This window comes from Xyrauchen texanus, chromosome 2 (genome assembly GCF_025860055.1).
Source record: "Xyrauchen texanus isolate HMW12.3.18 chromosome 2, RBS_HiC_50CHRs, whole genome shotgun sequence".
Lineage (NCBI taxonomy): Eukaryota > Metazoa > Chordata > Actinopteri > Cypriniformes > Catostomidae > Xyrauchen > Xyrauchen texanus.
In genome coordinates, this window is record NC_068277.1 from 47034015 (window position 1) to 47053455 (window position 19441).

Sequence of the window (19441 nt, forward strand, 5' to 3'; positions counted from 1 at the left end):
TTAAATTCAAGCAGCCATTTGGGCTCATACCCATAACACCTGCTGATGTCCAATACAAGTGATTAAAAACCTACCCAACTACAAAGTGCAAATTAAAAAGTGCAATAAAACTATGTGCAGTCGATGGCCAGTCTCATTCTGGATTAATATAAGTTGATTTGAAATCTGATCAAGAGCTGTAAAAGCAATGCCTAGTGGAGGCACGCACTGAAAATTATCTGGATTGGCAATTAGATCTGCAGGATTACGCGCAAACCTCTTGATCTGCCGAACACCGATAAGGCAAAAATACACCAAAAACATGGGGGAGAAAAAAGAAAAGAAAAAACCCCACACAAAATTAAAAAGCCGCCAGGTAGATTGCTATTCAAACTTTTTCATGCCATACCTTAAAACTGTTTCATGTAAAAATCTGTGAAAATAAAACTGAAAGATGTCATGATGAAAATCTGGCTTCTGTAGTAGTCTCAAAAAAAGTAAAAAACATTTGGCAAAAAGGCACTGACTGGCTTCCGTCTATTAAACAATGAGGCTTTAGAATGACTTTTACCAAAACCAATAGCAACCGAAGCAAAGGGGAGAAAAAAAAAATATATAGGAAACCCCCTTCAACCATGGCCTGAATCTCAACTTATATCAAAAACTCTGGGTCTACCCATCCACGGGCCCAGCTAACCAATCTCACTGTGTAGTGGCAAAGTGAACAAGCCAAACTAAAAGAAAGTGCACCAGTGAACTTTCTACAGTGTTTACCCATGCCCAAACTCCAGGGAGGGCTTTTTTTCAGGTGGGGTGGGGGGGGCCCCAACTCGGGACCAGTCCCCCAGGGGAGCAGGTGCAATGAACTACCAGGCTGAGGCATAGCGCTGCCATATGTGGCTTCAGTTGGAGTCCCGCTTCTTCTGGTTTCTCATCAGAGGGCGGTGGTTGCTGAGGATGTCCATGGAATGCTGCCGATGCCAGCAGGAGCGACAGTAGTATTTAAAGCAGGTCTGAAGGGAGAGGATCATATGCTACGATTTAGTGCACTTACAGGAGACATACACTGATGAAAAATTAACACAGAAGGACAATATTAACAAGTCACCTTGTCCCTGCAGAAGAACGGCCCAGGCTCACGGCTGCATGATTGACAGATGGCATCCTCCAGGTATGGGTCAATCTGAACCTGAAAAGAATACCAGTTATCATAAATGGCATGTCCAGCATACTCCTGCTAAAATGCACTAAGCCCATGAAAACCTACAGAAAGCTTTTGGAAAGAAAAAAAAAATTTAAAAAAAAGTACTGCATGCTACAGCGCAAGCAGTTTTAAGTATGCCATTCCAAACATACCATAACAGACACTGACAGCTTTACCTTCTTTGTAAATTTGGGTGTCTTGATCTCAATAAACGCAGCACTCACTGCTTTCAGGTAACTGCGTTGGTTGTTAAAGGTTACACGCCCAGATCCTGGAGACCAAAGAAAACCATGTGTGGGAAAAAAAAAAAAAAAAAACAGTACTGAAGTAATCGGTTAGAGACAACACTATGGATAAAGAGGTTGGTGTCAAATATTTTTACCAATTGGGTATTTGTGCTTGTCTGTGTCAATGCCTGCATACACAACTCCTCCAAACAGATCATTCATTATGCTGGCCAGAGCTTCAGCATTGAGCATGCCATGCAGAGCTCCGACAAAAACGGTGTTCCGAGGGTCCAGCCTCTGAGAGGGGCAACTCACAAAGTTACTGTCGGAAATCACCCAAGGGATCACCTGTGCCTGAGGATCACGAGATGGGAGGTCAGTATAACAATAGCGGACATAGGCGTACGTGAATTAATGTTTAACCCTTGTGTTGGGTTCACTTGTGCAAACACCTTTTGTGTGCCTTGTCAAATTACCAGCCCACTAAGATTAATAAATCCCTCATTGCGTGCACACTCCCCATTAGATCGGTCAACTTTAGAAATTGGGATTTGGTACTAAACAATATATCGATATAGAATCAATTAAAGTTTAAATCGGACTACAAATTCTTAAAATAATGCATCAATTTGCTGACAAATTGGAACGGTTGTTCTCAATTTGTAAATTTATCACAATTACATTAAGAGTTTGCAACAACATAAGAGCCATGTGTTAGATCATTGGAAAAGAATATTATATTAGTGTCTGAATTTAATAGGTGTCTAACGGTTTTCCTTATTACTTCCTGAAACATACATAAGACAACCACTTACAGCAGACTAAACAGATTCAGATGATCCTAAACAAACAAGTAGATGTTGAAATATTCCTCAAAGACCATGCACAAAAGGGCGCTCAACACACGGTGCACGCGCTCGCACAAGTCAGAGAACTTTGAGTGCAAATACACATTCACATCTAAAAGGATTGGGAAGCTCCTGAACACGTGTGTTCAGATGCCCTGTGTGAAAAGTTATAAAAATGTCATTTCAACTGGATGAACTAGTTGAAGTCAGTTTCGACCGGAACACAAAGGGTAAAACTTATCTACCATTTGTGATCTACAAATTACACACCCTAGGATAGTAGTCAATTAAAACTGATTGTTCACTGCAGAAGTTGTGGTAACTTTTTGGTGCAGTGGTCACAAAAGGCTCCATTTCTACACATTGCGCAAATTAAATGTGTAACGGATTCCGCTGAAGTACAAGGATAAATTTACAACTTGGACACACACCAAGTCCAAAGAGGCTTACATCTTTGCAGCGCATCCTCCTGCTGGACATTTTGAAGTAATACTCGCTATAGCCTTCAGGATGGAGCAGGTCCTCAGTGCAGTCCTGCAGGAGGGCACGCACAGACTTCTCCGCCTCAAACACCAAGTACACATAACCTGGAAAAAACAAAGACAAACTTTAACACATGCAGGTCTCCAGTTCACTTGCATGTTGAGATCACTAGTTCAGAGCCTTTTAATAACATACACAGAAAATAAAGATGCCCTCTAGTGTCCCACAAGGACCATGCAGTCTCTTGTTTTAAAAATAAATAAATTCACCAAAAATAAATAGTATTCACCCTAGTGCCATTTCAGACATGCATGACTTTCTTCGGCTGAACAAAAGATTTTTAGAATAGTATCAAAGCGGTCAAGGTACTCTCAATACAAGTGAATGGTGACAAACTTGAAAGCTCCAAAAAGCACCTAAAATGGCAGCATAAGTAATCTAGTGTTTTAATTAATGAAGCAATCCAAGAACGGACCAAAATACAAGTCCTGTTTTACCACTCTTGACATCTGCAGTCTCCTTAGCAATCATGACTTCAAACTCAATTACACTTCCTAGCACAGTCTAGCATTATGCACAGGAGTCAAGCTCTAGGAAGTGTAATAAAACTTGTGTCGAGAGACTGCAATGGCAAGCTGTACAGTGAAAATTCCATTTGTCTGTTCCCATCCAAAAATGACTGGATCACTTCATAAATTTAAACTTATGTTGCCTTTGTGCTTTTTGGAGCTTCAAAGTTTTGGCCACCCTTCACTTGCATTGTCTGGACCAACAGAGCTGAAATATTCTACCAAAAATGCTTTTTCTACAGCAGAAAAATCTCATATGGGATAGCATGAGTGAGTAACAGTTTTCATTTTTGGGTTAACTTTAAATGGAGATTTAAAATGGAGAACAAACACCACCACAAGTGATGAAGTATTATTGTAGCCACCAAGAAGTTGTGCCATTCACCACACCTCAGGAGCACACCATCTTGACAGTGCTTTAATGAAATGAGTATCCTACCCTTTTAGCATTACCTTTAGGCATATTACCTTTCGGAGGGCAGCGAGGGTGCTTGCCATCCTTACCTGGCCACTCCACACTCAGAGGGCCATAGCATTTAAAAGTGTTTATCAAGCCAGCTGTGGGGGGTACAAACCAAAATTATAATAATTCATTAACAAACCAAACAGGTTAAATGGCATGGTTTACAAATATGTAGCTGATGTAAATTGTAGGATCAGATGACATGCAGACCTTCTGTAATGTCCCAGGGAACACCACCTAAAAAGACCTTACAGGAGTAGATGGGGGTTTGGTAGTGTCTGGGGGGCAGCTGTCCACTCCATGTGAAAGTAGCTTCATTGATTGCTGAGGAAAACAAATTCACACGTTTCAATATTAACTGCAGGAAGTTGCAGTGTTGAGAATAAAACTTTAAACTAATGGGAGGGTGTGGGGCGAGTTCATGCACTGCAATAAAATAAAATTAAAAAAAAGGGGCATACAGGCAGCCTGTCTGTGAAGCCAGGCCTCTCTTTCAATGCTGAAGGGGCTCTCAGGGGTCTTTAGAAGGTCCCAGTTGGGCCAGATGGAGGCACCAGGCCAGCGGTGAGACAAACCATCTGTTGGGGTGGCACTGGGTGGTGGTGGTGTGAGGGAAGAACTTCTGTGGTCAAAACGAGAGCCCAGAGCTAGCTTAAGGGGATCCCTCTGCATACTGGACATGAGGAAGGGCACAGATGGGGAGATCCTCAAAGAAGACTACAAAAGAGAAATTTAAAATGCTAGTAACAAGATGAAAAGGACAATATTACATATACATCCACAAAACTCCCATGTCACCCATTTCATTACTCTAGGCAACCTAAATTAGCAATATAGTCTAAAAAGGCCAACACTCACCAACAGGTCTGAGAGGTGATCAGAACCAGAGCTGAAGCCACTGGTCTCGGAGTCCACAGGGCTGATGGAGTGAGAGTCCAGGAAAGACTGAGAATTTAAGCGTGCCATGCCTGGAAACTTTTCTAGGAAGTCTGTGGCACCAATGGAGGACTCATTGGAGTAGCTTGGAAGCTTGTTTGAAAGCTGGCTGGGAGTACCCAAAATCCCTTGTACTGAAAATCAGATTGGTTAGAACACAACAGTGTATAAAAAATAAAGCAATAAGGGACCTCCTTTTTAAAATTTTATGTCACCATATCAAAGTAAAATAAAGAATGGCCAAGATTATTCCATTTCCCCAAAATTTCCAGAGCACATTTCTGAGACCCAAAAAAACAAAGACAGCTCCCCAACTGCACTGCACTGATGAGAATTGGCAGTGCATCAGGTAGGCTGAAAATGACAAAATAGTTAACAAAAGGCTCTGACTCACTTTACAGGCCCAGCAAGAAGTTTACATTTAACCCTGCTCTTGTCAGGACACTAACATTAGTCATAACCATCAAGACGACCAGGTGAAGAGGCCGGCCAATGACACTGCAAGTAGGTCTGTACTAAAGTGGTTTAAAAAGCAAACGTTTTAAAAACCTGATTAAGCCAGTTCGAGAATGAAACCCGCATCACAGTTTATTCCATTTCACACGTCACAGTTGGGGATGGAGAAAATGAAGTGATTAAAGGGATAGTTCACCCAAAAATGTATCTTATTTACTTAACCGCATTTGGTTTCAATGGTCGGTCTCAGTCCCCATTCACTTTCATTGCATCTTTGTCATAGCATCTTTTAGGTTATGTGTGTGTACAATTTATTTTTTTATTTTTTTTTTTTTTTTTGTGAACCATCCCTTACATCCAAAAAACAAAAAAACAAAAATAATTTGGTTTATCACTTCACTCACATGAGGCCATGTTGTTCTGTGTACAAGGATCTGTATCATGGCTGCTCCATGGTCTCTCCCAGTCGGACAGGCTGAGGGACTGTAGGCCCAGACCCCAGTTACTGATATCGGGCAGACCCCTGGATGAATCCTGGCCACCACTGGGAAAAAGCATCCTGCTACGGACCGCAGACAGGTCTGAGTCCGGACGATCTGTAAAATGGGTCCAGGAACAAAATGCAGGTTTTGGCAATGGTTCATCAGCTGTGGGAATAAAATGCATGCAGATTCGAGAAACCAATGACTCTCTAGAATCTGATAAATCACTGATCTCTCCCTCTGCCTGGCTAAATTGCACAGGAGGAGCACTCTCCGCAGAGACGACCCACCCTGCATGTGACCCAGGCGCTGCTGCCCTCACAGTCCCATGCTAATGACATCAGTCCCTGGCCTTCTCCGATGCCACACCACTGAGCATTCCTGACAAATTCTCCTGCAAAGTGGTAGCACTCCCTCCCACCTCTGGCTCAATCTCCCGTTCAAGGTGGCAAGGAGAGCGAGATTGCTAGCTGCAGGCTAAGTGATAGAACTACAGTGAATCGCAGGACTGTTGCTATTGGCCAAGTAGCTGAAGAATGAGCAATCTGGGCTGCTCATGCAGAACTGGACAGTATCCAATTGCTTGCTCCAGCCCTGATTCAGCATCCTTAAGTCTTGCCTGCATGACGTTGCATGACCAGTGCTGTAACGATTCCCTGTGCATTTATAGAACGCTTCAAAGCAGGGCCAAAGCATATACACACACACGTGCGGAGCAGATATAACACAAAGGTTATCTGTATTGATATTGTATCTGCACGGTGTCTGTGAAACAGACTTAAAGTTGTAAAAGCCAAATGGTCTATACACAAACACTAAAACGTACCATTAAAAGGATCTCGCTTGCACTTGGCAGTAGGAGTTGTGCACACCCCACTGAGGTCCAGTGAATTGCCCAGCATGGTGTTCATCCTGCAGAATGTATCTGCATTGCTGCATGTAGACAGGGCTGGAATGTCAGAGTCCAGGCAGTTAAGAAGTCTAGGATTTTCTCTCTGTTAGAAGAAAACATACAGGGTTAATGGTCCATGCTTTACCACTGTGGTTGGAAGTCATACTCCCAGGCCTTCCCTTCCCCCTCAATTTAGTGTCAGTATTTGTAATATACAGTACGGTGCAAAAGTCTTAAGACAAATGTTTTTGTGAAGCATCTTATGTGTCTAAGATGATTATTTATATTTTCAGCTTTAGTGTCAATAGGAAATATAAATTTTAGGCTCCCAAACATTACTTTGCAAATAGAATAGAAGAACAGGGAGCCCTGCAACAGATGCATGGTCCCCACAGAACATTGAGTCAGTCCGGAATTACAAAACGAGACCGAAACAATTGAGACAGCCAGAACTTTTGCGAATTCTCCAAGAAGCTTTGAACATCCTATCTGCCAAGAACAACTGTATCCAGGTGTACCTAAGAGAATTGGTGCGGTTTTGAAAGCAAAGTTGGCCACATGAAATATTTATTTAGCTTTGTTTACTGTACTTTGTATGAAGTTAATTGATAAATGAAAACTATTTGGCATTATTTTGAAGACATCCTTACGACACGACATTTTTCCCAAGTGCCTAAAACTTTTGAACATGTATATTGCATAACAACAGGAACGGATGATCACAGAACAATTCAAGTGAAATTTCCTCTCAACCCATTTTAATGAGCATTAGGAAATTTTACAAGTGTAAAAGGAACACGTCATTATCGTATATTGCAATCCACGAGAGCTCCAAAGACATACTTTGGGCTAAATTGAACTTAGCGCTAAATGATTAGCATGAACAATCCTAATAAATACAAACTGACAGTGGAAGCAGCTCAATGACTTAGTAAACAATCATTACTGAGAATATACAAAGACTAGCATGTCTTTATGTCTACCAAGTGGGGAATAAATCATCAAAAACAATTAAGTTAAGTGTTGCCACGATAATCTCGTGGGCCACACCAATTGCACAAACAAAACATGCATATTTAACGCACACAAACCCGCTGGCTTATTTGTGACAATTGATGGAAGAGTCAAAACCGAACTGGAAGGCTTTCTCTTTCGCAATTACTCACCATAGAAAACGCCATGGTAGAACTGTCAAACAAACTTATCGAAAACAACACCCACACTAGCTCTTCTAAAGTCTACTTAAATTTTTAGACAGAAATTTTAACTTAATTTATAACACCTGTGCTCGGGTCATCCACCTATGCCATGGGATCCATTTCTCCCTTGAGTAACCAATCACAGGTCACATGTTGATATTATTTATAAGGGGGCGGGCAATTAGAGTTGACGTCATTTGTCAATAAAACGATGAGCTTCCATTTACCAGGCGATTGCTACGACGCCATAAAGGTTAATTAACTTAAATATCAAAGCAACCTGTATCGTCCTTTAGATGTACGAAATCAGAAATATTGTTTATTATTATTATTATTATTATTATTATTATTATTATATATAAAATGGTGTGAACGGCCCCCTTCGCTCTATTTAAGGGCTTTCTGAGAAATCATTAGATAAACAATTAATAAAGTAACATAAGACTTTTGATGATGGATTTTGCCGTTTTATTGTTGTTCTAGTCTGCACAATGACAGTGTGACATTATTGTTCTCCTTTCAAATATCAGAGATGTGCCACATGCGGAATGTTTTTATTGGTAGAAATCAGGACCATGGATAGCAGCATTTGGAAATTGGGCCTTTTGCCATATACAGCTTATTAATTTGCAATCAAGACTCCAAACATACAGTAACTAAAATATGTATCAGTGTTTAATAGGCACATAACTGAAGTGCAAATCAGTGTTCAGTTGCATATGACTGGGTATCAACTTGAATAGCCTGTACAAATACAACTGAATCATTTCCTCTAGAGGGCAGCACTGATCTTGTATTTTTATTATGACTTAAAGGAATAGTGCACAAAAAAATTAAAATTATCTCATTAACTCTCATGCCATCCCAAATGTGTATGACTTTTTCATCTGCAGAACACAAAGATTTTTAAAGAATATTTCATCTTTGTAGGTCCTCGTGGTCAGGTTTAGTAATCCATAAAAATCCAGTGGATTAATATATGTCTTCTGAAGCAATGCAATCTCTTTAGGTGAGAAACAGATTGATATTTAAATCTTTTTTTACTATAAATTTATTTTCCTTTCAGAATTTGAAAGCAGAGATTTAAAGTAAAAAAAGGACATAAATATAGATTTGTATGTCACACACATATATCGCTTCTGAATATATGGATTTAACCACTGGAGCCTTAGATTACATTTGTGCTGCCTTTCTCTGCTTTTTGTAGCTTCACATTTCTGGTCACCATTCACTTGCATCATGAGGACATACAGAGCTGAGATATTTTTCTAAAAACCTTTGTGTTCTGCAGAAGAAAGTCATACACATCTGGGATGTCATGAGGGTGAGTAAATGAGAGAATTTTAATTAAAGTGTTCAATGATGTTAGAGGTTTTTTAAATGCATCAAATACACAACCATAATTACCAGTACTGAAACGGAGCAAAGGTAAATTCACCGTTTAACATTTTAGAGATTAATGTATGGTCTAATAATAACTTACAAAAAAATATAAAGACATTTTAAAGCATTCCAATTTTAATCCCATTGAAATCATATTTTTTTACTTTACACCAAACCATTTTTAAATGGCAGAATTAACCATTACTATATGCACATTGATACCATGCACATTTGTAGGATATTTTTATATTCAGGGTATTAACTTGAAAAAGCTATTTAACTTTAGCAGCCAAATGTGCCATCCATATACTGTTAGTTTTTCCCCACCAGCATGTATATGTATTTGAATGCTAATATTCCAATCACTAGCTTGCAGATATATAAAGACTTAAATTAAAGTTATGACATGATACATTGCTTACTATCATCCTTCAAGTAGAGATAACAACTGAAATGTGTTAATTGCATCGTAAATTTTAATAAAACTAATTTCAAATATGTGGAACCACTGGCCATGATTAAATGGACACCACTCACTTGCATCATGAGGACAAACAGAGCTGCTGAAATATATATAAAAATAATTTTAAAAAAGTGTTCTGCAGAGGTCAGTCATAGGATGACATCTGGGATGTCATTAGGGTGAGTAAATGAGAATTTTAATTAGCGTTCAATGATTTGAGGTTACCAATACTGAAATGGAACAAATAATTTAATTTCACTGTTTAGCATTTAAGAGCTTAAAGTATGGTCTAATAACTTTTATAATAATACACAAGACATTTTAATGCAGTCCCATTTTAATACTTAAAATCATAAAATGTCATTTTATTTTTAAGCCAAACACTATTTTTAAATGTCTGAATTAACCATAACTATATGCACATTAAAACCATGCACTGTAGCATATTTTATATTCAGAGTATTAACTTGAATAAGCTATTTAAATGTTAGCAGCCACATCTGCCATCTACATACTGTGATTTGAATGTCATTGTGGCACAAAACTAAATGAAAAATCTCAACTTTACCCCAGAAAATTCTATAAAAAGGACAGATTCAAAATCAGAGGTAGAAGATAAGTATTTAAAGGGATAATTCACCCAAAAATTTTTATTTTTTATTATTCTTATTTACAACAAAGAAAGTTACAAATAACTTTGATCACTTATTTAATTCCAACAACTTTTTCCCCCACATACACAATACTGAGATTGATCATATTTCTTAAAGTCAGATACTCTGATGGGTTACATTGGAAAGGAGGAAACCATCCGTTTGCCAGTATAAACATCACATCTCCCATCAAAACATGAGTTAGCCACTGTTTGCATGTAACATGAGCAACTTTAAAGACCAAGCTACCAAACACCTGTCATGGAAGAAACTAAACATACTAGAATGATGCACAGAACTACACTTCATGCCAAAACATGCTCAATGTCCTTCTAGCTTGATTGTCTCATCTCTTATTTCACAGCAAATTTCATTGAGAAAAAAAAAGTCCAACATTAACATTTCTTCAATACAAAAAAATAAAATAAAAACCTAGAGAAACTGATCCATTAAGAACCAAAGTCTATTGAACCATCTATATGCATCTAATACTGCATGCACATGGAAATATGACTGGCATAGCTCAATTTCTCATTTTCATTGCCAAATTCCAAACGAGTTAAATACATAAGTTCAAATGAAGGACTGATTTTAAACTGGAGCTGGAAAGCAGCATTTGATGAGAATTGTTTACTGCACACCTGAAAGGGAATAAGAAAGAACACAGAAAATAAATGACTGTAAAACATTAACCAATTGAAGCATAAATTGAAGGGGTAATGTCCTTACTAGGCATTTAACAAAACTGCCGTGATTTCCATCCAGGCTGGGATGACTCTGTGGAGGGATACCAGCGCATCTAAAGAGAAGAAAATTAAAATGTGTAACACACACACACACACACACACACACACACACACATGCTAATGGTATGACAAGTTGTTCAATACTTTGACCATCATATTCACCTGACAAATTGATAATCAATTTGTAATCTTCAGGCTTGAATATAAAACTTCCTTTCAGTAAAGCATGACAAAACCCAAGGAAGTCTTGGACCAAAGCGGTCACCGCTACAAAAAAAAAAAACCACACCTACTCAAATTCCAGCACACCTTTTGTGCAAAGCCAATTAGCAAGGATCACTCTTTGCTTTACTTGACAATTAAATAGCCTCTACCTTACCTGGGACAGGAAAACATGCTATTGAGTGAAGAAATTGCTTTCCATCCACACCACTGGATTGCAATGAAATTAATTCATGGAGCTCTACATAAGCGATTTAGCACCATTATATATTTTTGAGGCGAGATCATTAAAACTCAACTTCAGTGAAGGACATTAATCATACTGAAAAGTTAGGGGTTTAAAAAAAAAAAAGAAACTTAACATGTGTAAATATTTGTATGAACAAAAGATCATATAAGACAAACTGAACAAGTTTCACAGATATGTGACTAACAGAAAATGAAATGTGTCCCTGCACAACGGAGGGGGGGCAAAATGTACTTTAAAATAATTTAGATGGTGGCCATCAAAAGGCCTCATTAAGATTGCAAAATCTATGGTTTAATAATTTTTGCGTTTGACACTAAATGTGCCTCGTTAGGTCTGCTAATGCGAACCAATCTTTCACAAAAAAAAAAAAGTGGCTTTTAAAAGGTCTCACTGAGATTGTAAAATCATCTGAAGTTTTCTAATCATGTTTGGGTGTGCACTGTAGGAGTCTCAGCACATTGTGTAAAACTCAACTTTAATGCATTTCACAGAAGTTGAAGAATGTGATTACATTTAAAAACTTAAGGATTTTTGCATATTTAATAAATGTGACTGATGGAACTCAAATTATTGCTGCTACACCTTTTTATTTGTATAGGTTCCATTTAGTCACTCAGAAGATATTTTCATTCATTAAAATTTAAAAAAAATAAAATAAGACAGACAGACTAACCCCCAAATCAGACACTCTGACAGAAGTGTATAGTCAAAAGACAAGATTATCATCTTAAAAAGTAACCAAGGGAACTTAGTTGATACAAATAATAATTAAAAAAAAGCATCTTGTCAGCTTTACTTAATCCATTTGCATTGGGACAACATTAGTTTAACTGAAACTGGGCAGAGGATTTCTAGTTCCCGGCATGCTTTGCTTGGGACTCGACAGGGAGTAATTGTTAAAATCAAGTGTTATTTTACCGGTAGGTGTCTTTGTGCAAGATGAATAAAGGGAGAGACTTGTTAGTGTTTTATATTGATATTTAGAAGAACTTCTGTTATGCAATTATACATTTTAATATAAATTATACACATTATATACTCAGCACCCATCTACTGAGGTACTTCAACTTGGGAATTAACATTACTTGCGTTTGAACATCATGTTTACGGGCAAATTGCCATCATTTTTATTTATTTTTGACATTTCCATTGAAACAAAGAATTGTAGGCTGCGAGTGCCCACGAAGGATACACCTCATGCATCCTCTGAATTCCCGTGAAAGCATTAAGGCTGCAGTTTTCTGAAACTAGACAGCATCGATGACGTATGCTGCCGACAAATGCAACATCCGGAGGACGCAGCCTACCAAATGAGACACAGCCATCGAGTATTCTACATATTGCTTTATCCATTGAGCAATTGCTGTGCTAATCGTAGCATAGTGATTCCCACCAGCATGTATTTGCATGCTAATATTTCCGATCACTTGCTAGCATATCACTAGTGTGTTTCATTTGATTTCAACATGTTAATTTTGTTTACTTTCATCCTTAAAGTAGAGATAAATTAACTGAATTAAGTTAAAATTACATGGTACTTTAAAACTCATTTCAAATATCTGGAACCACTGTCCATGATTAAAGTTTAAGCCAAAAAGTTATTTTTGAGTGAAGCTCAATCTGCAATGCATCTGCTTTACTACAAGACATTGTTTCCATCCACAGTTTGGCAAATAAAAGAAAAAAAAAAAAATCATAGAAAAATATCTAGTCTCACCTGAGCATGAAGTGCAGCAGCAGCTGCGGCGGCGGCAGCTGGATAGGTGAAAGCAGTGTGGGGCAGGCCGGGGCCAAGGTCTGGTGTGTAGAGGGGGTAAGGTGACCAGGCCTCTGGAGATGCCGGGATCAGTGTTGCCCCTGTCAAGTCATCTGAGGAGGCACAGTAAAGCATCATCTCAGGGTCAACTCTGCAGGTCATACATGCCTGAAATCTCCACTTCAAATTAAAAAAAAAAATACATAAACACCCCCCCCCCACAAAGGCAGTGTTTGACAATAAATTGTATAGTCCATGTCCCAAGGTCTTCACATGCTTAATGCAAACCGCAGAAGCAGGAACTGAGTATTTGGTTCACTTTTTTGTCGTTTCTGTAACTTTGCTTGGAACAGAAGAGAGGTTGAATGAGATGAAGTGCTAATGTTGAATTTTGGAGAAATGGGAATAACAGAACGGAAAAGGCCATTTGCTAATGACGCATGCATGTGGAGGTGGATTAGTTGTTCTTGCATTATCCCAAGCTCTACTCTAGATGCATAGCTACAGTGTGTGCCTGTCTGTCTCTGCAGTGTGTGAACTACCGTGTGGGCCGTAAACTTACATGGGTCCCGTGCTATGAAGTGTGCTCCTAGAGCTGGGTGGATATTTGTGGGATTCGGAGTGCCCATCAGCTTACTCTTTGCCATCTTCGTGTTGGCTTTAGCAAACTCTAACCGGAGGGTCTGCGGGTTTTCAGGGTCAAATCGAACCCCCTGGAGACACAAGGGGGGGGATAGAGTAATAGGGATGGATTGTGCCCGACTGACAGACCCTGGTCAAATGTGCAGTGTGTCTTAAGCTGGTGCTTACATGCAGGTGACAATTCTACTAGTGACTGAATGGCAAAGCTAGTGGTTAACAGAGGCAAGAGACAGATGCTACACACTAAAGACAAGGGGAAAATACCATTGATGGTCTACCGTAGAGTGGGTTCTCCTTAACAATCAGCAATACTTGGAAATTTTGAAAATATCCTTGTATGCTTGTTACATAATGAATATGGGACACCTTAAGGTCAACAATATAAGTTACTTTAATCAAGGCAGCCAATAAGATTTAAACCAAAAATGCTCCATATTAAATCAAAGAATAAGTCACGTCCTTGTGTGCTAGAAACTGTGCATGTCTAAAAGGTATGTTCTTCAAGTATAAATCAAGTATCTAAACCTCATCAACTATGAATCCAGCTGGGCGTCATCCGACAGATTTTCAATATTTCAAGTCATTGCTTACAGATGACTGGGTTCTTACGTTTAATGCATTTTTTGCCGCTTCAGCGCCAGAACGACTATCAAAGGTTACAAACCCAACAGGCTGGAAAAGAAGAGAACAATCAATGGCCAAAAGCACAATGTTAAAAAGCACAAAAGTATGTGACTAAAAAGGCTTTTCATACATGCATATTTTAAAAACAAAACACAAATTACCATTCAAAATATATATATTTTTTTAACTAAATAAACTTGTTAGCTTAACACAGAACAATAGGCATTTTCCATAACTACACAAGCCTAAATTCACATTTCAAACTCATCTTAACATATAGATGGTAAAGCACAAATGCAAACAAATAATTTTAAATACTAGCTCAAGTCAGCGGTGATACCCAACAAGGTCAGATATCCTCACCTGCTTTGATGTTAACTTGATTAGTGAACCCTCATAACCCTGAAAAGGAAAACAAATCCAATTAGTAGTAATGCAGTAACATGCTAGAAAAGAAATTCCTGCTGCACTCCCCTGAAGAGTCCGATAGTCATCTTCAACAGATCGAGTTCACTTTTACAGAGGATGCACCCTACAGAACTGCGAACATGCCTGACCCAAGCTGCATTTCTCTCGGTTAAACAGCTCAATTCAATTTAATTCGTAAAATTTTAATCCTCCTCAAACACTTTTCTGTGTCTTGGGGAGCGTATAATAATGATCCAATTAAATGAAGACATTAGGACTCAGTTACAGCATAACGGTCAATGAGGAGATTTACAATTTAAGGGTTTTGATTTATTCCTCTTTATATCTTTACCTTAAATGGTCGAAACAGCAGGTAGAGTTCACGAGGTTTGATATCTGTTGGCAGACCACTGACAAACAGAGTTCGGACCTGAAAAATTAAACAGAGGAAATAATACAATTAAATTAGATCCATTACATAGAATGAGAGTCCTAAAATTAGTAAATAGATATTTTATTTGTTTTGGAGATGCAGTATAAAAGGTGCTGTCAGCACACTACTAAGGTCCACTAGAACAATGTCAAAGATATTACATGTGGAAACTGAACTGTAATAAATTAAAAAAAAAAAAAAAAAAAAAAAATAGTGCTTGAAGAATGTTGGTGCAATACAGGGGCAGGGCCAGAAAGGTGGCACAGGGTGGCAGCTGCCACCCCACTTGCCAACACGAAGCCCGCTGGTGTCCTGGAGACAGTGCGCAACGGCTTAACCCATCCATGCCGCACATGGTCCATAATGGCGTTCCACCTCGGTAGACAAATCCCCTCAACTCTTGCCACCCCTGGCAAAAAGTTCCTAGACACGCCCCTGGTACAATAGAAATACTCAATGCAATAAGCTTAAAAATAAAATGAGGACAACATGGTAAAAACCACAGAAACTTGGAGAAACGTCTCAAGTATAGCCACATTTGGTTAAATGGCCATATGATGCACATACATATGTGCATCTCTTCGCTTTTGACTTCAAAGCCACAATGGACTGCCAGTGGAACAGCGATGGACAACATTGCACAGCATGACAGCACATCATTCCCCCAACCCACAGAAACAGCCCAGACAGCACAACACCATTCCTTATCCTTCAACCACATCTCCATAACCTCTCATCTTAATCTGACATACAGTATCAGTTTAAATACATATTCTGTAGGACATTGAAAGTTTCATAAAAAAAAATTATTTATTTATTTTTTTTAAATCCCCCTCTTAAAGTCTAAAGTTAAAATTGAATTGGGACTATTCCAACATCAAGTGGAAGGATATGTTAGGAGCCTGACAAATGCCATTTGTTATGCCATTATGCTTTTATTATTCCATATAGCCTGTAGTCAGAATCAAGTATTTTTTTTTTTGTAGAATATGTGTGATATGACGTCTAAATGGTGATAAGGATCAAAAAGCCCTGTATAATCAAAGTCTGGACATTGTTCATTTAAATTTTATAATGAACCGCAACACACATGTGAAACATGCATCGATTCATATGCTATAGTATTATATTAGCGGACTTCATTTTTAATTGCCTTATTTTCTGTTCTCTGAATATAGTGAAAACCCACATAAGAAAATTGAGAATATCCTAAAAGAGTAAAACTGAAGCCAAATTCAGATAAGTGATTTTGGTCTGTGATACAGAAGTTTATAAAGGCAGCTGACGTCACTAAATTAAGATGCTTTAATACAATGGATTTGAACAAACAAGCGCATTGTCACAACATTTAACAATTTTGCCAAGAATTAAAAAAAAATAAGTAGCGGAGTAATTCGTCTTAAAATGTTGCGATACGAGCACATTTAACTGCTAATACCTCAATACATTTACGTAAAAAAAAAAAAAAATATTATATATAATTTTTTTTTTCTTATTGATTGATATATTAAGGACTTTGAAATGGATTATATTTTGATATCTCAAATCAATACAAATGTATATCTAGATTTATCTCAACACGCTTAAAAAAAAAAAAAAAAGTACATTGTTCATTTCTGCAAATATATTATTTTCATTTGAAAGTCAGGAGTATCAAATGAAAGCCTTAAGTAGCCCATCATCCATAAACAAACTGAACTTCTCTTTTAAACGTCGAGAAATCACTTTCCTTTAGTCAGACATCAAAAGCTGCTCAGGGAGACGCTCCCTTCTAAACATTCCACAAGTTTGAAGCAAATTAACATCGACACCGAAAAAAACAAGTTTCTCGTTAGAACCCCTCAGTCACAATAACACTCTTACCTCCTCTTCAATAGTGATATTGTTGTTTGGCTCGGAGTCGGATTTGACACTCATCTTGAAGGTAAAACTGAGACAGGCAGAAGAACCGGCAGAAGTTTCGTTTTCAGCGTCGAAGTGCGTCCGAAAGTGCGACTAGACCTTAATGACGATCCGTGCGGGTCTCAGCAGCAGCAGAACTTGTGCAAGAACACTCCGAGAGCTCGTGTCCAAAGTGGCAGGTGAACTGAAGAAGCGAAGGTGACTCGGTGAAAAGAAGTGCAAAGTGTGTGTGTGTGTGTGTGTTGGGGGAAAAATCGAATAAGCGCAATGGTTGTGCCACCCCTGCTCACATTTATCCTGTTTTTAAATATTTAATCTAAAAAAATGCAGAGATCATATGGGTGAAACCCGTTCCATAGTTGACCTGCTCGCCAATTAGGTCATCAAGTAAGATGGGCCGATATCGACAAGGAAAGGTTGCAGCTGGTGGTTAAGCCAACCCCTCTGTTAGTGAATCATCGCCTTCATGTATGGACCAATTAGAATTAGAAGCGCTCCTTTATTATTGAAGACGTCTTATGTCAAGCATATTAGGGAGGGAGTCTTAATAAACGACAGAATGTGCTTATTCATTTGTTTAGCCAGGGGATTTGACAACTTTGTAAATCTTGCTTATACTTTTAAGGGGTCACTCATGAAAGGGTCATGTGTGCATATCCTTGATTTGTTTGTCGAAAAACGGAGCTACTCTAAAAATAAACCTGACATTTGAGTGCATTTAATTAAGAGAACATCTGTTTAAAAGGATAGCTACTTGTCTGTTCCTCTAAACAATACAAGACAAGACACACAATACATAGATATGAATTATGGACCAGGCCATTCATACATGTACGCCATGGCCCTTTATTATTAAATGATACATTTATGTTGGACTATTTGCACCTTAAATTGGAATTCTGGCCAGTTTCCTGACATTGTGTAATCGCACAATCAAAGTAAAAGATCACGCAGAAGCCGGTGGGGTGTGGTAGGGGTTGAAAACATGCCCTCTTCTGTACTGATTGACCCAGTGTTGTTTTGTACAATCTGTCTAAATATAGATGAATTATTTTTGCTGGGCCTCATAAGGGAACTATGAACTATTTATAAATGCTACAGATGTTTATACACAGACCTTCGGTTTGTTTGAGGCCCTGTCTTATGATAATGGCTTATTTCGGTTTCAAGCTCTGAACTTATAGTGTTTAAAGCTAATAAAGTACACATAAATTGTTTGAAGTTCATATGAAAATGCATTTTCTGACAAAATTGTCCACTGTGTCCTTTGTAACTGTTCTGATGTCAGCTTTTCCATTAACAAGCATTCTAATAGTAACCTATACCTCTTGTCTTGTTCTCAGGGGGGTTAAAAATAAGTCACACAGAGCCAAAGATGATTATACAGTAGACGGACAGATAGACATATCAGTGGCCTGCTCTTAAAGAATGACAAGTGGACAGATTGGCTGAGTGTGGACATGCCACAGCCAGAAGACTGCTGGCGTTCCTCTCAGACGTAACATTTTAAAGTGACATTTCCAAGCAAAGGATTAAAAAACATGTAAGGATTGAATTCTCTTTTAAGTATACCCTGTACGTCTGATGCTGAATGGTGATGGAGGCTCTTAAGTGTTCCATGGAAGAACTAAAGATATACAGGTTTGGAACGACATGAGGGTGATTAAATGATGACATAATTATCATATCTCTTTAAGATTTAACAAAGCAAATAATATAGTGTCATAATATCGACCGGTATAGCTAATCCGAGCAAAGGTGATGCCCATTTTTCTGTGAATTGTTTATCCAAGTCCCATTTCGTGTTATCTGTTTGTTACTGCTGAAGTGCACTCAAAGCCTGTACAGTGGGACCAGAATCCGGCGATGAGGACTTCATGTTTTATTGGAGAAGAGCAGGCCCATTGTCCCAAAAGCCACCTCAATACACACTCCTCCTCCTTATGCCTCACTGGGCCCCGTCCCATTGCATCAGTGTCACAGAGCTCCACAGCACTTAGCTTGTGTTCCCTGTGTCCTATGTGCCTCACTGCGTAGCCACCATTAACTCCAGCTCTCCCCCTTTCAGCTCAGAGGAGATGTTCAAGTCTGAATAAGGATATCAAATGGTTATTATTTTTTTTTTTGGTGAGGTTCTGTTACTTTAGTTGTGCATAATTGACTATGTTTTTGGAAGCTTAAGAGATGTTGATTGATATTTCATTTGACGAGTTATATTGGG

At 38.5% G+C, this 19441-nt stretch overlaps 2 protein-coding genes across 6 annotated transcripts; both read right to left on the reverse strand.

The window, feature by feature from the left end:
• Window positions 1-353: 353 nt before the first annotated feature.
• On the reverse strand, window positions 354-7720 carry LOC127654870 (cytoplasmic polyadenylation element-binding protein 1). Of its 4 annotated transcripts, none has more exons than XM_052142398.1 (12): window positions 7706-7720; window positions 6495-6642; window positions 5570-5761; window positions 4632-4843; window positions 4235-4490; window positions 3984-4097; window positions 3764-3868; window positions 2709-2845; window positions 1566-1764; window positions 1360-1454; window positions 1088-1168; window positions 354-992 (listed from the first exon to the last, which is right to left on the reverse strand). In XM_052142398.1, the coding sequence occupies exons 1-12, from the start codon at window positions 7718-7720 to the stop codon at window positions 882-884; spliced, it is 1665 nt and encodes a 554-aa protein (XP_051998358.1). In that variant the 3' UTR covers window positions 354-881. The 4 variants fall into 4 exon arrangements, with proteins under 4 accessions (XP_051998358.1, XP_051998347.1, XP_051998374.1 ...); XM_052142387.1 differs by having other exon boundaries at window positions 6474-6642; XM_052142414.1 differs by lacking the exon at window positions 7706-7720 and having other exon boundaries at window positions 3779-3868; window positions 6474-6573.
• Window positions 7721-10197: 2477 nt separating this feature from the next.
• LOC127654923 (RNA-binding protein, mRNA-processing factor 2a-like) lies at window positions 10198-17811 on the reverse strand. 2 transcript variants are annotated; one of them, XM_052142488.1, is made up of 9 exons: window positions 17182-17811; window positions 15558-15753; window positions 15238-15315; window positions 14841-14879; window positions 14463-14525; window positions 13774-13924; window positions 13173-13324; window positions 10967-11036; window positions 10198-10878 (listed from the first exon to the last, which is right to left on the reverse strand). In XM_052142488.1, exons 2-8 carry the CDS (start codon window positions 15678-15680, stop codon window positions 10974-10976), a joined length of 669 nt encoding a protein of 222 aa, XP_051998448.1. In that variant the 5' UTR covers window positions 15681-15753; window positions 17182-17811; the 3' UTR covers window positions 10198-10878; window positions 10967-10973. The 2 variants fall into 2 exon arrangements, with proteins under 2 accessions (XP_051998448.1, XP_051998456.1); XM_052142496.1 differs by lacking the exon at window positions 15558-15753 and having other exon boundaries at window positions 10201-10878; window positions 17182-17798.
• Between the last annotated feature and the right edge of the window lie 1630 nt (window positions 17812-19441).

Bases quoted from the DNA above. Each gene is read 5' to 3' on its own strand.
- LOC127654870 (XM_052142387.1), bottom strand. The intron at 5,762-6,473 runs GTACGTTTTAGT...CCCATTTTACAG, and splicing joins CAAGCGAGATCCTTTTAATG to ATCGTCCGGACTCAGACCTG. The intron at 4,844-5,569 runs GTGAGTGAAGTG...TCTGATTTTCAG, and splicing joins ACAGAACAACATGGCCTCAT to TACAAGGGATTTTGGGTACT.
- LOC127654923 (XM_052142488.1), bottom strand. From the start codon at position 15,680: ATGGACCATGTGCGGCATGGATGGGTTAAGCCGTTGCGCACTGTCTCC. The intron at 13,325-13,773 runs GTAAGTTTACGG...GTGCCTCCTCAG, and splicing joins CTTCATAGCACGGGACCCAT to ATGACTTGACAGGGGCAACA. The intron at 11,037-13,172 runs GTGAGACTAGAT...TCTTCTCTTTAG, and splicing joins CTGCTGCACTTCATGCTCAG to ATGCGCTGGTATCCCTCCAC.